The 16,552-nt window shown below is 46.7% G+C and overlaps 1 protein-coding gene across 6 annotated transcripts in view; it reads right to left on the minus strand.

Moving 5' to 3' along the window:
* The window catches only part of Prdm15 (PR/SET domain 15), a 72,546-nt gene that overhangs the window by 42,234 nt on the left and 13,760 nt on the right, over positions 1–16,552 (minus strand). For all 6 annotated transcript variants that reach the window (XM_050162075.1, XM_050162078.1, XM_050162081.1 and 3 more), the window contains exons 4-6: positions 15,623–15,776; positions 12,246–12,498; positions 6,740–6,841 (exon numbers count right to left, since the gene is read on the minus strand). In XM_050162075.1, coding sequence (XP_050018032.1) covers positions 6,740–6,841; positions 12,246–12,498; positions 15,623–15,776 — 509 coding nt within the window. The remainder of the gene's footprint in view (positions 1–6,739; positions 6,842–12,245; positions 12,499–15,622; positions 15,777–16,552) is intronic.

Consider the following 16,552-nt stretch of genomic DNA (forward strand, 5'->3'; position numbering starts at 1 on the left):
TTATTGTGTGTGCAGATGTGCTTGGGTCATGGCACGCAAGCGGAGATCAGAGGACAACTGTGGGAATTGGTTCTCTCTACCACATGGGTCCCAGGGATTGAACTCAGGAGGTCAGGCTTGGAAGCAAGCAACTTTACCTGCTAAGCCAACTATTGTCACCTTAAGGTGTTAGAGAGGAAGGGCAGGTGGTATAAAATGACTCTCATAAAGAACCAAAGCCCTAGTAGCGGCATATAACACAAATATATATATCAGTCAAGCTAAACAAGATAAAACAAACCAAACCCCTTGAAGCCAAAGCCATACCCCTTCACGTCACGTCCTAGTAAGAAATAAAACCTCAACTATGAAGTTCAGAAAAGAAAAAATAAATAAAATAATAAAAGCACCCTGTACTCTGTACTAACACTTTCCCAGGCAATGGGGAAAGCACACAATGGAGAGGAAAAAGGGAAGAATTCTTGCTGAGCACATCATCAAAGCAACAGAACCCAAAGTAGTGACCCACCACACCCCAGAAAGCTTAGCAAGAAAACAACTGTTAGGGTATCATGTTAGGGTATCAGCTGACATAAAAACCAGATGACTGGAATTCCAAAATCACAGCACAAGCCAAGGGCAAACTGGAGTGAAGGGGACAGATATAACCAAGTAAAGAATAAAAAAGTTTGGGAAAAAGACTAAGATGACTGAAAAATAGCAAACAAGTAAGAAAAGTAAGCAAAAAATCTTTTATAAGACTAAGACTCATAGATACAAATTAAAAACATGACTTAGACACTATTGAAAAAGGAATCTTTTAAGCAGAAACCCCCAAAATGGACAAGTGACAAGGACCTAAAAACAGGAGAGGGAGGGCAGGAGATGTGGGCGTAACACTAGAATGTGGTCTAAAGGAGGTTTCCAGAGTTCTCTCAGGGAGAACAGAAAGCAGAGGGAAGCAATGTGTTAGACACAGTCAGAGTCACCCACAGCAGATGGAAGCTGTGACTCCTCAGGTCCAAAGTCCAAATAAGGAGAGTAAATAAAAGGAGAGCAAGAGCTGGGAGTAAGTGCAGCCGCTGAGAGTGTGCCTGGATCACGTGAAGCCCTGCGTCTGATCTGATGCCCAGCACAAACAATGCGATGTCACATGTATAATCCCAGAACTCAGAAGGGTAAAGCAGACGGACAAGAGTTCGGGTGCAAGGTGAGACCCTGTCTCAGAAATCAGTAAATTAATGCCCAGCGGTTAAGAGCACTGGCTGCTCTTCTAGAGTACCAGAGTTTAATTCCCAATATTCACACGACAGATGACAACTAATTCCAGTTCATGATACCGTCACATAGAAATACATGTAGGCAAAACACCAACAAACATAAAATAAAAATAAATATATCATTTAGAAGCTGCACGAGAGAAGCACACCAACTCTGATGCTACACTCACACAGGCCTAAGTCTGCCCAGCACGCTCCTCAAATCTGTTCTTGATTTATTTACTAACTGCTTATGGCAGAAGTCTTCTACTGTCAGAGGAGGTGGCACGATCTCTCCTCATACAGCTGTCAGTCTTTGCTTTATGAATTTCTAGACTATGTTATGGTGTGCATATGAATTTAGATGCAATGCAGAATAAAACACGGAAGAAAGCTAGCACAGCTCTGCAGGAAAAAGTCAATGCTTCCATTAAAAAAAAATACTTAATAATGACTGAGTGAAGCCTTCAACTCAAGCTGAGAAAAGAACAAAACAAGCAAAGCATAAAAAGGGGCCAGGCATGGAGACCACTTAGGAAGTGAAGCAGAAGTCAAGGTCGTCCTCAGCTACAGAGCAAGTGCAGAACCAGCCTGGCTACATGGAACCCTGTTCCAAAGCCCAGAAAGAGATGATAAATAAGCAGAAGTTTATTTTTCAAAATAAAAATGCAGTATGAAATAAGTGAAGCCCAAAGTTGCTGCCTTGAAAAAGACTCACAATATTGTTTAAAAAAAAGTCCAAGGAGAAAGGTACAAATAACTTCGTAATTGGCTCACAACAGAAAACAGCAGTCTCTTGCCCCACTCTGCCTATCTAATCCTCTGTATTCTCCAATCACCCATCCACAACTACAGAGGATAATTCCAGGGAGCCAAGGCTATACCTACAGACACCCAAGCCCCTTACAAAAAATGGCACAGTATTTGCAAAAGCCAACACACATACCATATGTATTATCACTCAAAATTTTAAAAAAAAGCAGTAAAAATGCTATGCAAGAGGTTACTGCTCTATATTCAGGGAATAACAGCAAGAAAAAAATACTGTACATATTCAATAAAGACTCATGATTTCCAAACTCTTTTTGGTACGCAGCTGTTTAAAGCTGGCATGAGGGTGCCATGGATAAAAAGGTCTGACTATATAAGACAGTGCCTACTGACGACTTAAAATGAAACGAAGGGGTTCTACTTTCTTATACATGCTGCTTCCTTTCTAGACCTCACTCCTCTCAATCCCACCAACAGACCCAGGTCACATTTTGGTGTAAGCCAACTGATATTTGCAAGATCTTGGCCATGAAGATCTATCCACACGCAGCTGTGCCACACAGCAGTTGTGGCTAGCATTTTTTCTCCTGGAGCTAATGACAGCCTTTCCTTCCATTAGTCGTTGTCCCATGCCTGCTACTAGTTTGTACACTGCTGCCTCGCTCCTCTCAGTTACCTTCTGGTTTCTCTCCTTTGACACCTGTTCTTCCCACTGCTCTTTGCTCTCACTACTTTGGGCTGGTGACCTGCGTAATCTTCTTTCATTTTCGACGAAGGACCCTCTTCCCGTTCCCTATGTGTAGAGAACATGCACATTGCTTTGGGCAGGGCAACGCTGTAAAACTCAGTAGAGGTGCTGGGATCTCAGAAGCCACGCATTTGGAGTCCAGTGTTGTGTGGTTGGCAATGTCTTCGTCAAGTGGCCTGATGGGGACAGCCTGCATACTCCAGGGTTCTCCTCACTACATTTTTTGATCCTGCTTGGAAATTTCTGGATTTGTTAAATATCTTTACCAGGTTACTGACAGTGAAAAATCTGATGGCTAAGTCTGCCTTCCTGTCATAACAATGCCCTATTGGCTTATTCTCCAACAGTTTTTTTTCTTTCCTGTAATTCTTGTGATTAGGTCTCATAATGGTACAGGTGCATCTGTGGATTTGTCATACTGATGGCCTGTTGGGTCCTTCTTGGTTGTAAACCTGCATCCTTTAGTATTTCCTTGCTATTTATCTATCTGGTTTGTTTTTGAGATAGGATTTTGTGTTACCCAAGGTACACCCAAACTTGCTATGTAGTTGAGGATAACTCTGAACTCCTGGTCCTCCTGCCTCTGCCTCTTGAAGACTGGGATGACAGGCATGTGCTACCATGTCTGTTTTAGGGACGGTGGGAATTGACCTCAGAGCTTGTGACACTAGGCAATCATCCTATCAACTGAGCCCTTTTCCCTACAGAATACTCCTAGACACCTGCAGAGTCTCAGACCATCCTCCAGTTCCCGTATCTCTTCTGTTTGTGTCCTCCATATGCTCCTCTGTATGGGAAATTCTCTCAGTAACTTTATGTCTGCTACCAGCTTTCATTTTTAGTTACTGTCCTCTGGTGTCTTCAACGATGACCTGCTCTGACTGAAGGGCACAGTGCTCTGCTGCCACCTCTCACCTAAGTGAGACTTCAGCCTGGAGGGGTTTTTAGGGGGAGGGGTTGTTTTCAAATTCCTCAGACAAGTTTGTTTGGGCTCTTGCTCACATTCAGTTTTCTCCCAGCGTCTGGAGCCTCACTCTACAGGATGGTAAGGGCTGAGCAGTCCCTCTGGTGGGTCCTTGCTCTCTCTCCCTGGTCAGTTGCTACAGAGAAATCCGTCCTCCCTATCTGGGGCCTGAGCCAGTTCCACCACTCTAAGAAGAAATGAAGAAGTCTGAAGTTGCCCAGATTCCAACACCTGACTCTTGAGTCCCTGTCCTCAGTCTCAAGTCTCTCCCAAGGGACCCAACATTCTGCTGATGGAGCAGAAATGTAGGTGGGTGGGGCCCGGGCAGGGCTGGGGCAGACCAAGAGACCAGGGCTCTGAGCAGGCCACCAGTTTGTGCTTCCCTGTACTTTCTAAGTTTCCTGGGTATCCCACTGCTGGCTTCAGCTTCTCTGGCATGCTTGGGTTAATGCCGCTGCAGACACATCCTGGCATCTTTTTAACCTTGTCAATGCTCCCCACTTTTCCCTCTGTCTTTGCATTTACGTGGAGCAGAATTCCAGGAGGGCACCAAGGCCAGGACATTCACTGTTGCCTCATGTTTAATCAGACACTCCTAAGTGGCCTTCTGAGACAGAAGCAGGGTTCCCTAAGGGGACACAGGAAGTGACAGCATCAGGTCAAAGGTCAAGAAGAACAACCTATGCTTCCCCTGCTATCCAACAACAACCTCAGCTGTCTCCTGGTGCCCTGAGTGGTGAGCCTGACTTTAAAGGGTACATGTTGACTCTTACCTGGCCACAGTTTATATTATGTTCTATGCTCAGTCACAAATAAATGCATGAAGTAAGTTCAAGTTCAAAGGACTCATCTGATTGGAAGTCAGCCAACCAGTCAGGCCAGACACCCTCTCAATCATGTTACTGCCAGTGGAAGTAACACACAGATTACTATCCTTGGTCATTTTATTACTAGTATCTGCTAGAGGCATTCGGTACACCCCACGCCAGCAGATACCAGAAATAAAATGACCGGGTATAGTATTCTGTGCATTACTTCCAATGGTCACTGATTAACATTCTCCTACTGGACAATGTATCACCCAATGAAACCTGTTCTCCATAGATCTGTGGATCGCAGCCATGTCATGTGGCCCTGAAATGCCCTCAAAGCCAGTCTGTGTGTATGTGGGGGGCGACCAAAGGCACCCCTGCCCTGTAGCCTACTTTCACAGAGACCCAGCTTGGTTCTCTCTCTGCCTCTCTCTCTCTCTCTCTCTCTCTCTCTCTCTCTCTCTCTCTCTCTCTCTCTCTCTCTCTCTCTCTCTCTCTCTCTCTCTCTCTCTCTCAAATCAGTTTTGTACCTAGTGTAACTATCAAGTTACCCACCAGACACCCACACAGGGGTTGCAGCAGAAAGAAGAGTTCCTTGACCCTCTGGGAACACTGAGCTAGCTCTACTACCAAAGTGAGGGGAAGCTTTTCTCTCAACTAAAACTAGCCACCACAGAAAATGACCCAGCAAACCAAACAGCAATCAAGCCTTTCTTGACTGGGGCTGAGTGAGGGTGTGATGTCCCCATCCTCTGGTTTCCACAGATGGGCCTTGCCCTCATCTAAGGGCCATGTTTTTCACAAACCTGGCACTCCAAGAAACCTGGCGGCAGCAGCAGATGGGGCTAGAGAGATGCCTCACTGGCCAGGAGTTCTTGCTGCTCTTCCAGAGACCACGGTTCATGTCTCAGCACCTACATGTTCATTCACAACCCTCTGCATCTCCAGTTCCAGGGGCTCTAATGCCCTCTTCTGGTCTCTATGGGCACTGCACACATGTGGTGCACAGACATGCATGCAACCAAAACAATACTACACAAAAAAAAATAAATACAAAGAAGAAGAGGAGAAGGAAGAAGAAACTGGCAGGTGCTCTCTGCTCCTATCTGTGATGAACACAGGTGACTTTCCCCAGGCAGAGGGCAAAAGTGTTAAGGACAAGATTAAAAGGATGGCCCAGGAACACAGGAACAGACAGCCACACTCCTTAGAAGAACAAGGACTGCCCAAGATATTTTCCAGAAATGCTTCCATTAGCCTTTCTGTTGCTAAAATCTGCCTAGAAAGAATGTTCTCATAGATTCCAGAACATTCCAATCACAGACTTGCAAAGCAGTGCCCCCTTGAGGTTTGGCTCTCAAGCATGTTCTGTATGTGATAAAAGTCACAGCATTCATACCAAGCTTCCTTGTAGCTTCCGTGACTGGCATCTTTCTCTACTGCCCATCAGAGAGGCTCCCAGGATACAGTATAACTAGGTAACTCGGGGATGGAGTCAATTTTTTCCTGGCCACCTTCAATTAGTAAGGGAGCCTGAGGTAATGGGATGCCCTGAAACTGTCCTCAGTTTCACACACACTGACCAAGTTCATCTCATTTTACAGATGAGGAAGATGAGTAGATGTGGTGACCCTGTGACTACCACAGGGTCAGCCCTGTCACCACACGGGGCAGGAGCCGGCATGACTAAAAGAGGCAAGTCATCATGGTTTCTGGCCCTTGCTGTGTTCACCATAGCCAGAGCTTGGTCAGTAGGACAGTAGAAAGGGTCAGGCCAAGGGGAGGAGCTCTGAGTAGCAGCTCCAACCATTGTGGGCCATGGGGACAGACAATACAAAGCCTGGGACATCCTGACAACCATGGGCATGAACCAACACATGGGCTGGAGAGATAGCTCAGCAATTAAGAGCATTGACTACTTTCCCAGAGGACCCAGGTTCAATTCCCAGCATCCACATTACAGCTCACAACTGTCTGTAACTATCGTTCCAGGGGATCTGACACTTTCATACACACAGGCAAAAATCCCAATGTACATATAATAAAGACAATTTAAAAAAACAAAAACAAGAAAAAGAGAAACCAAAAAATAAACAAACAACAACAAAAAGAAATAAAGAAAGAGAAAGAAGAAAGAAAAAATGAGCGAGCTCAACACAACAGTCTGCCCACCTTGGGTAACCCCTATTTGCCACTTTCTCCTTACCATTAAGGAGCTGAAGCTCCAGGAAGGTGTTGGAACACACCTTACACACCCACTGGCCACGCTCAGGTTCTGCGGGGACACTGGGCTCAGGGGTGACTGTAGCTGCAAGACACAAGACAGAAGGGTTAGCTACTGCAGCTGAGTAAGGCCTGATCCCTAGGTGATGATGACAAGGACAGAGATGCCCAGACTCATGAGCACATGTATTCTAGGCACTGTCTTCAGTTTCACACACACTGACCAAGTTCATCCCATTTTACAGATGAGGAATCTGGGCAAATGTGGTATCCTTGTGACTACCACAGGGTCAGCCCTGTCACCAGATGCATAATGTGCCCCCTCTCCCCCCACCCCGAATCACTAGCCTTGTGGGAGCAGAGTCCTTCAAATTCTCTGAGAGAAAAACAAGCCTTCAGGACCCACACTTGAGCTGGGCCTCATTGTGCTGACCTGTAATACCAGCTACTTAGTAGGCTGAACAAGATGACCAGAAGTCCAAGGCCCCCACTCTGGTTACAGAACAAATTCAAAGATAACTTGGCATTTTGTGAGACCCTGTCTCAAAGTTTTGTTTTGCTTTAAAGGGGGGGCTGGGTGTGTAGCTCAGAAGTAGAATACTTTACCTGAATTCTTTCTATAGCAACACACACACATACACAACTCATGTTTAAATCTTCAGTGGCTCACATAACAGGGTATGGTGAGACCTAAAACAGATACCTCTCAGTGCTAGAGAATGAAATGGCTGTGGCCCTGGCCCAACATATCCCATGGAGATTTTTGTGATAAGGGTTGTGATAACTGTTGTCTGGCAGGGAAGCCTGGTACCTGGGCAGGAGTAAGCTTTAAAATTGTTCAATTAAAAATAATTCCCACCTGTGGCAGGAGAGTGCCACCCGGACAGTGTCTCTAGTCCTCCAATGACACACGGGAACCCGAGGAGGGACCAGGACGGGGGCTCCAGGAACACAGACTGACCTTGGCGATGCAGATGGGAAGGGGACTGCAGGCTCCTTTCCAAGTCACAGGCATTCTCCTGGGACCTGCACTGGGCATGCCTCAAGATCTGATCTAGCCAGTTTGTCTGTGCGGCCAGCTTACAGCTACCCTTCTTGCCTGTTATATCCAGACCCATCACCACGTAGCTTAACGCTCCAGAGGCCACTCGGAAGAAGTACCTGAGTCCAGACAGTCTCCTAGATCTGCAGCTATATACCCACCATGCACCAGGAAAGAGCACATCCCGTCTCTCTGCATCCTAAACTAGTGCCAAGAACACAAAGAATAGAGATGAGGATGCAGACCATCACGGCTGGGGAAGAAGCATATGCAATGTGGAACCTGTCAGACTGAAATCAGAGATAGAAAAAGGGAACAACGAGGTGGCAGATAGGAACTGCACCCTGAATGTCCCATCCAATGTCTGAACTCTTCTTTGCCACTTTCTAGGGATCTGCTGGTTAGGGACTCCCAGGAAATTGGGAACAAATAGAAATGAGTCAAATTCTCATCCAGGTTCCCAAACATACAGAGTTTCCCCAAGAAGGGGTTCAAAAAATGAGTCATTGGGGTCCAGGAAGGGCTCAGCAGGAAAAGGCACCTGCCACCAACCCCAATGACCTGAGATCAATGGGACCCATGAGATGAAGGAAAGAACCAAATCCCACAAGCTGATTCTAGCCCCATGGCGTGTACACACACACACACACACACACACACACACACACACACACACAAATAGCTTTTTAAAAAGGAGCCCTTGGGACACAGGGCTGGAATTCATTTCATCTAAGAGGCACACCATCTCCTACAATAATCACACAAGAGAATTTATGCTGCCCCAAACAGGCCCCTAATCTTGGCTACCTGCTGCTCTGGCACTGAGTGAAGACTTCTCATTGGAAGAACCAGGCAGTCACGATAGAAGATTTGCCCAACGGTAACTTTACAAGGTAAAAACATTCTCTAAGAAAAAAACCAAGAGGCAAAGGCCAGCATTGAGTCCCTAAGTACCACCTGACATTTCCTAACACAGGGAAATTGCTCAGCCAAACAATGTGACACAGTCACAAAGTTTACAGCAACATGGACAGCATAAGAAGAGAAGTTTCAGGTGTGAGCACAGTCAAAACCAAGTAACAGAAGGGCAGACACAGGCCAACTGTGAAAAGTCCAGCAAAACACACAGCAGCTCAGCTTGGGGCAGAGGGTCACTGAGGGTGAAATCAGGAGGGGAGGGTGGGCTAATCTACAGGAGACTGTGGTAGAGTCACACACTTCCACACACCTACTGAAAGCCCCTGAAGTGAGTACTCAACACGTTGAGTTCAACTGAATACATTGAAACTAGTTTGAAAATTAGAAAACACTAATCACAAAGCCAGAGGCAGAGAGAGAGGGGGAGAGAGGGAGACAGACAGACAGACAGACAGACAGACAAGCAGGCCAGACTGCGGGCATAACACAGCTTCCGAGGGACTAGAAGATGTTACCCTCTGTCTTTCTCAACAGAAGGGTGATTTTGAGCCCATGCTCCCCACTACATCCACCTGTACATGCCCCCCACTACATCCACCTGTGCATGCCCTTTGGAGGAAAGCAAGCCTCTCTTAGTGTGGGCTCAGGGAAACATGAACCCAGAATAGCAGTCCATAGCCAGAACAAAGAATCCAAGTCCATTTTCAGGGGCATCATAGCTGAAGCAGGATGAAACCTGTATAACTTCTCTCTCTCTCTTTCTTCTCCTTCTTTCCTTCCTTCCTTCCTTCCTTCCTTCCTTCCTTCCTTCCTTCCTTCCTTCCTTCCTTCCTTCCTTCCTTCCTTCCTTCCTTCCTTTCTGAGACAAGGTTTCTCTATGGCTGTCCTGGAACTCACTCTGTAGACCAGGTTGGCATCGCACACACAGAGATCTGCTTGTTTCTGACCCCCAAGTGCTGGGATTAAAGGTGCGAGCCTCCACATCTGGGTAGAAACCTGTGTTCTTTAAGCAGATGTTCCTAAACTCACAGTGCTACCTAGTGAAGCTGCTGTTAAGTGCAAACACCACGCCTACTGCACCCCCGCTGTGACAGCGAATAGTGTGGCTGTTCTCCTAGTGGTCATGTGGCCGCTGAGAGCTGCAGTTGCCCAGCCTCAAGAGAATCCTACCACCTACCCATCACAGGCCGAGGGAAGACCAAAGCTTATAGTAGAGATTTTCTAGTCAATGTTCTCCACCCATGCCATCCATCATAAAAAAAAAAAAATCATTAAATTGAACCAATAGAAGCTAGAGACCATCCATATTTAGGACCTGATTTTAGAGGTCGACAAACTGATTTGTGCAACAAAGACACCCATCCAGGGGGAAATGTGAAAGGGACCCACCTAGGGAGAGGACAAAGTGACGTCCACAAGACTTACTCCACCTTGGGGTGACAAACTCCCTGGTACACACACAAGGACTAGTGCTAAGAAGAATGAAAAGTCCACCCCTCTCAGGTCCAACCAGGGAACTAACCAATCAGTACTGCTTTCTAGATGCTTCACTCTTCTCTTCAGAGGCCTTGCTCTCTGTGGGCTTCTGAGACGTGCGCAAGGAGGGCTGCAATGCTCTGTGAGGATACTGCGGAGAGGGACTTAGGGAAAGGACAGACGCGGGGGGGGGGGGGCACAGAGAGGTAGGTGGCAAGGTGTGATGGAAGTTGCCACTTAAACTGTCAGTGGGGAAGCCCAGGGGAGCATATGCCAGCAGCAGCCAGCCTGGGAGAGCCAGATAAGTGCTCCAAAGATATAAAGACATGAAGATTCTAGCTGCCATCTGGGTGACAGTAGCCAGTGATCTGCACCACTTACAAGTTGTCCCAACACACAGTGAAGTATCTCTAGGTTCCAAAGCTGGGAGAAGCCATATCTGTGCTTGGCTCCTTTTGTGCTGCTTTATGAGGCTGGGCTCAGGCTCTTCCATTCAGCTAAACCACAACTGACTATAAACACAGGACAGGACAGAGCCCTCTGATTCATGAACCTCCACCTGTAAGATCTTTGCAAGATGTTAAGAACTGCCCCATGAAGCCTTTCTATCACACTACAGGAAGAAACCATTTTCATGAGAGGTAACTATATCTGGTTCAGAAGCCAGAGTTAACCCACTTGGATGTTGAAAACCCTTAGTAACAACAATGAGCAAGGCTCTGCCCTGGGGGATGCCCAGGACCCAGGTTAATAGGGCAAGCACTGTGACTACAGTGACTGGCTTCTCCATCAGGAGATCCTAAACCTAGTGGCTCACCGAAATGATTCCTCCATGCAGAACTACATTTCTTGAATGCATATAAACAGGACACACACAAACACATACATATACCTCTGCATATGCATATACATACAATCCTGTATATCTGTACTTACAGACAAGCATATGCACACATCTGTATATCTGAGCATATACAGGCACAGACCTATAAGTCTACACACATGCTAATATAGGTACATACCTGTGCATCTGTATGTACTTCTAAATGACTACATATATTAACAATGTATGTAGTCCCATCGATTCATACACTCTAACACATATACAAACCTATACATCTAGACGAATACAAAATGTGTACCGTGAATTGCATACATGCTGACAAATGCACAGACTGGTGCATCTGCATGCACACATCTATAAACACACAAAGGCACTGTGCATCTGTTACTACACAAGAGCACGTTCTCTGCAGCTTAAAACAGTCACATGCACACACCAAGGCATCTGTCTAGACATCCACACTTTTGCCTGGGCACGCATACATACATGTGCGTGAACCAGACTTGGGGAGGAGCGGCTATCCAGTACACAGTGGCAGTACCAGCACACTGACAGCACAGCAGCCAGATCTGTCGTTCCAGCCCCTGGTTCCCTCACCTTCTGCATTGCGATGTGGCTGCTTTCTGAGCCTCACCTTCTATACTGCCCCTGGTTCCCTCACCTTCTACACCAGCACTTCTCCATCTATGGGTCACAAACCCTTGGGGGGGGGATTTGAACAACCCTTTTTACAGGAGTTGCCTAAGACCACCCCAAAACACAGACATTTACATTATGATTCATAACAGTAGCAAAATTAGTTATGACGTAGCAACAAAAATAATCTTAAGGTTGGGGTTACAACATGAAGAACTGTTCTGAAGGGTCAAAGCATTAGGAAGGTTGAGAACTGCTGTTCTGCACTGTCTGTCACCTGTCCTGGACCCACCTTCCTTCATTTGGCCGTCCCTGGCCTCTGTGCTTCCTCACAGCTCCAGGAGGGGGGGCCACTGTGGGAGCCCTGAGACCAAAGCAAGTGCCAACCTGTTTTATACTCAAGTGCCTTAAATCACCTAAAGACAGAGAGACACTGTCTCTGTCACCCCACAGGCCCAGGCATGGGGGCCAAGCACTGCACGGATTCCATCCCACTGCCCCCATCTCAGCTGCTGGCACCTTCCTTAGCATCTCTGGCAAGGGGCCCAACCACAGTGAAGAAGTAAGACGTACCCTGGATGCTAGAGCAGGCCTGCTTCAGCATGGGCTTGTCCATCTTCTTGGCATAAAAGGCAGCATACCACACACGAAGCTCAGTGCCTGCAGGAATATCCTTCGAGGTGGTGAAATACACATCACTGCCGTGCTGGTAGGCGGTCAGGTTCTGGTGCCCAGGCTCCAGTGCTGGTCGCACCAGCATCATCCAATTGCAATCGTCTTCGTTGGAAGTGTCGAAGCACACAGCATGTCCGTCCTTCTGGAAAACCTGAGGGGAGGGTCATAGACTGGTTAGTGACCAGTCTATCAGTGTGGCATGGGGCCATGGAGGGGAAAACACTGCTTCTGATAGGACCTGCTGACAAGCTGTTTGCCACAGCCAGGGGATCAGAGAAAGATTTGGTGGCTTAGATGGCTCAGGTGGGTCACAGCAAAGAAGTGACCCACCTGAGCTCTCCTCCTGTGCAGACATTGAGGGGACCCTGAGCTCTTCTCCTGTGCAGACATCAAGGGGGCCCTGAGTTCTCCTCCTGTGTAGATATAAAGGGGACCCTGAGCTCTCCTCCTGTGCAGACATCGAGGGGACCCTGAGCTCTCCTCCTCTGCAGACATCATGAAGACCCTGACTTCTCCAGTCCAGCAATGAGCTTTTCTCCCATCCTCATTGGGAATGGGACACCTGAGTTCTCTCCATGGCTCAGGTAGATATCCAGAAATTGGAATTCTCCTCCTGGTTCTGCTCCAAGCATGGCATCAGCCGAGTTCTTCAGTTCAGGTAAGCTGTCTCTTATCAGCTTCAGGGTTAATTGAGAGCAGGCAGGAAGAGCCTTTAGTGACTTTAAGTTTGAGTTAGCACAAGTATAGGGTCTATTCTCTACCTGTGGAGTGACGATTGCTTCCTCAGGGACCCTGTCCCATTGCCAAGCTTTTCCTGAACAGACCCCCTAAGTTTGAGACCCTCAGAAATGCAGGGAAAAACCTGGAGGCCACCAGCTGCTCAGTGACCCCTAGTGGGTGTGGAAGGCACATTTCCACCCCCCTCTCAGGGACACAGGGCTTCCCTTGGGACACAAAGGTGCTCAGAGCTAAGAACAAGTTGATACCTGAAAATAACCTTTAGAATTGAGGAGGTAAAAAGAAGTCAGACAGGCATGAAGGAGTTTCCCCAGCCATGTGATGACACCATTGTGTACCCATAACCTGGGCCCACAGAGGGCACTAAGCTGCCTTTCTGGGCTCAGATTTAGGCCTTTCCGATCATTCTTTAGTACAGAATCTTTCTTTATGCCCCCATTCAGCAGGAAGCAGTTTGGAGAGAAATAACTGCGCCCATATTCCCAAATATTGTTTATAAATGTTCTTTTACATTTAAAGGGGGAAATGACATAGGTGTGAATAATTTGCTTTGGTATGGATTTTAAGGTCAATATTGTTATATGTATTTCTGATATTGATTAAGGTATTGCGATTGTGTAGTTCATTTAAAATGTAATTTATAATTAGGAAATATAGGTTGTTAATGGATAATCATCACTAATAGTTAACCTTGTAGTCATGTTAATTAGATTTTCTAGATATATAGAGATATATTTCAGTTAGATAGGCATTCTTCATATCTTTCAAAGGCTACAGAATATGGCATTTAAATGTTTTAATAACTTAGGGCTTTTCATGACAATGAGACACGTCTGCTCCTGGCAGCACCAGCTACTTCGAGAGGAAGATGGGCATCGAAGAGGATCCTTATGGAGTTGGATAGTCATTTGGGCAAGAAACTGCTCTTGCCTGGACTGTTGCATAAACTGAACACAGAGAACCCTCAGAGAGAGGACTGCTGAACTTGCCTAAAGGTGAGATGGTCTTTCGGGGTTCCTGCTTCATGAAAGAGTCTGCGAGACATTCTGTAGGACACAGCAGAAAATGACTGAACTGTCTTTGAAATTTCCTGCTTCATGGAAATGTCTCTGGATACCATGGGCCTGTAGGCCGAAGATGGATGCCCCAACGGTACAGAGGAACTTTGGGTGACTGTCCAGGCAGTGAAATGTCTCTGTCATTTCTAGAGTTTTGGATTTCTTGTTTACTTAAGTATTATTATATTCTTCTGGAGTCTTTGATGGAGTTGAAGAATAAATAGTTATAGTTTTCCTTAGTTATGATAAGAGATAAAATAGATATAAATATTGTAACTGTAATTCTTACTTGATAACTGTTTTGTTATATGTAATTTTACTATGTTAAAGTTAAAGCCTTTCTTTTTTTGCTTAAACAGAAAAAGGGGAAATGATGTGGGAGTGATTTCTTACTAATAAAGAAACTGCCTAGGCCCATTTGATAGGCCAACCCTTAGGTAGGCGGAGAAAGCAGAACAGGATGCTGGGAGAAAGAAGCTGAGTAAGGAGTCGCCATGGTTCTCCCACTCCAGACAGACGCAGGTTAAGATCCTCCCTGGTAAGCCACCTCGTGGGCTACACAAAATATTAGAAATGGGTTAAAACAATTTGTAAGAGTTAGCCAATAAGAGGCTACAGATAACGGGCCAGGCAGTGTTTGAAAAAATACAGTTTCCGTGTAATTATTTCAGGGCATAAGCTAGCCATGTGGGCGGCTGGGTGCCGGGGACGCAGCCCTGCCGCTCCTATTTCAACAGATTTTTTTTTTAAGTATCTGTGATCAGATAAATGTCTTTCCTCTTTGGCTGAAGTCTGTCCCATAAGCTCAATATCCCAGGAGTGCCAAACTAAGGCTACAACACCTAAGGTTGGTGGCTGCTTCTCTCGGGTCTCAGAAGAAGCACACTGTCTTTAGGGCTGCTGAGGAGCAACTCAGCCCTCATTTGTTTAGGTCCTAACTATTTCCGAAGGTTTGCCCTGTGTGTGAGCCTCCTCAGTCTCAGAAGGCTTCCTGGGGTTCACTTTAGATCCTCAGTCATCCCTGTAACTGACGTCCACTCTCTTTCTCTTGGCGTTATATCCAAGTTGGAGGTACCCATTCCCCCTCAACCAGATATGCTCTGTGCAGCTGCCTAGCCCCATGCAGTCAGTCACTCAAGTCTCGGAGAGCTTCCTGCCACTCATACATGAGTGAGATTACCACACTGGTGTAGGAAGCCACAGAGATCATTGCTGTGCTGCAGCCACAGCACCTGCTGGGGGAGGACAAAGATCACACCAGCATGGGGTCACTCCCGTGTGCTCTTAAACGCACTCCCTAAAGACCTACAAGCTAGTAGGCATTGTCTTAACCCTCACACTCTGAGGAATAAAAACTGAACTGAAGGAATGATTTATAAATCATCACCCCCTCAGATGTCCTCATTCCATTCCCATCAGGAATCATGCAGCCCCAGATTCTGAGGGAGCCACAAAGTCCCCTGCCCATGCAACTTTTACCTTCAGGGGAAACACAGACTCTTTCTCCCACTTCGCGACCCTCCTGGACTCAAATGGACCAAACTGTGTGCGCTTGACTAGCTGGGTTACTGCAAACACACCTTCAGCCCCATCATCCAGGCGTCTGATCTCCAGGTTAGAGGGGAGGGAGGACCTGAAAGCAGAAGAAGTTTCAAAGAGGTCCTGCCACCTTACCCACTGATCGGAGCACCGAGGTGCCTACAAGCCCCCATCATGCTCCAAAGATGCTCTCTGACAGGGAGCAGAATCTCTTCCTATAAATGGGAACAGAAATGGGGCTAGGCTTGTGAGGACCCAGAGCCCATATACTAAGGGAAACATTTACAGCCCCACAAGACAATGCCAACCCCACATTCCTAGTGTGGGGGCTGGTATATAAGAACTAAATCAGACAAGGCTATGACCTTCCAGGTTGTAGAGAATGGTGGAGGAAGGGAGAAAGAGAGGGGGACAGAGCATGTCAGGCTGGAGAGCAACAAAGGGCTCTGGTCTGGGAGGGCTGGATCAGCTTCACTGAGGACGTGCCTTTATTAGCCAGACTATAAGGTCAAAGAAAATGATGGAAAAAAAAGTCGTGGAGCTGGGACCTCATGTTTAGAAGCAGACGGAGGTAGACATCCTCCCTGGGGATGAGCAGATGCTGCAAGAGTCAATGGCTCTGCACTCAATGTCTTCAGCTGGATTTTGATGGGCAACTGGCACCTCACCCCCACAGAGGAGCTCATCAGCTCTCTACTTTGGGCAAAAATATTTTGAAAACTTAAGCTACAAATAAAGATGAATAAATGGGGGTACATACCAGTTGGGGGATTTCTAGAGACAGTGATAAGACACTGAGTATTTTAGTCTAGCATCAGACCAAGTTAGGCACCATCAGAGCCTCAGAAGGGTAACTGAGGTTCTCCAAGT

This window comes from Alexandromys fortis, unplaced genomic scaffold (assembly GCF_014885135.2).
Source record: "Alexandromys fortis isolate MF-2015 unplaced genomic scaffold, M_Fortis_MF-2015_v1.1 scaffold_128, whole genome shotgun sequence".
Classification (NCBI taxonomy): domain Eukaryota; kingdom Metazoa; phylum Chordata; class Mammalia; order Rodentia; family Cricetidae; genus Alexandromys; species Alexandromys fortis.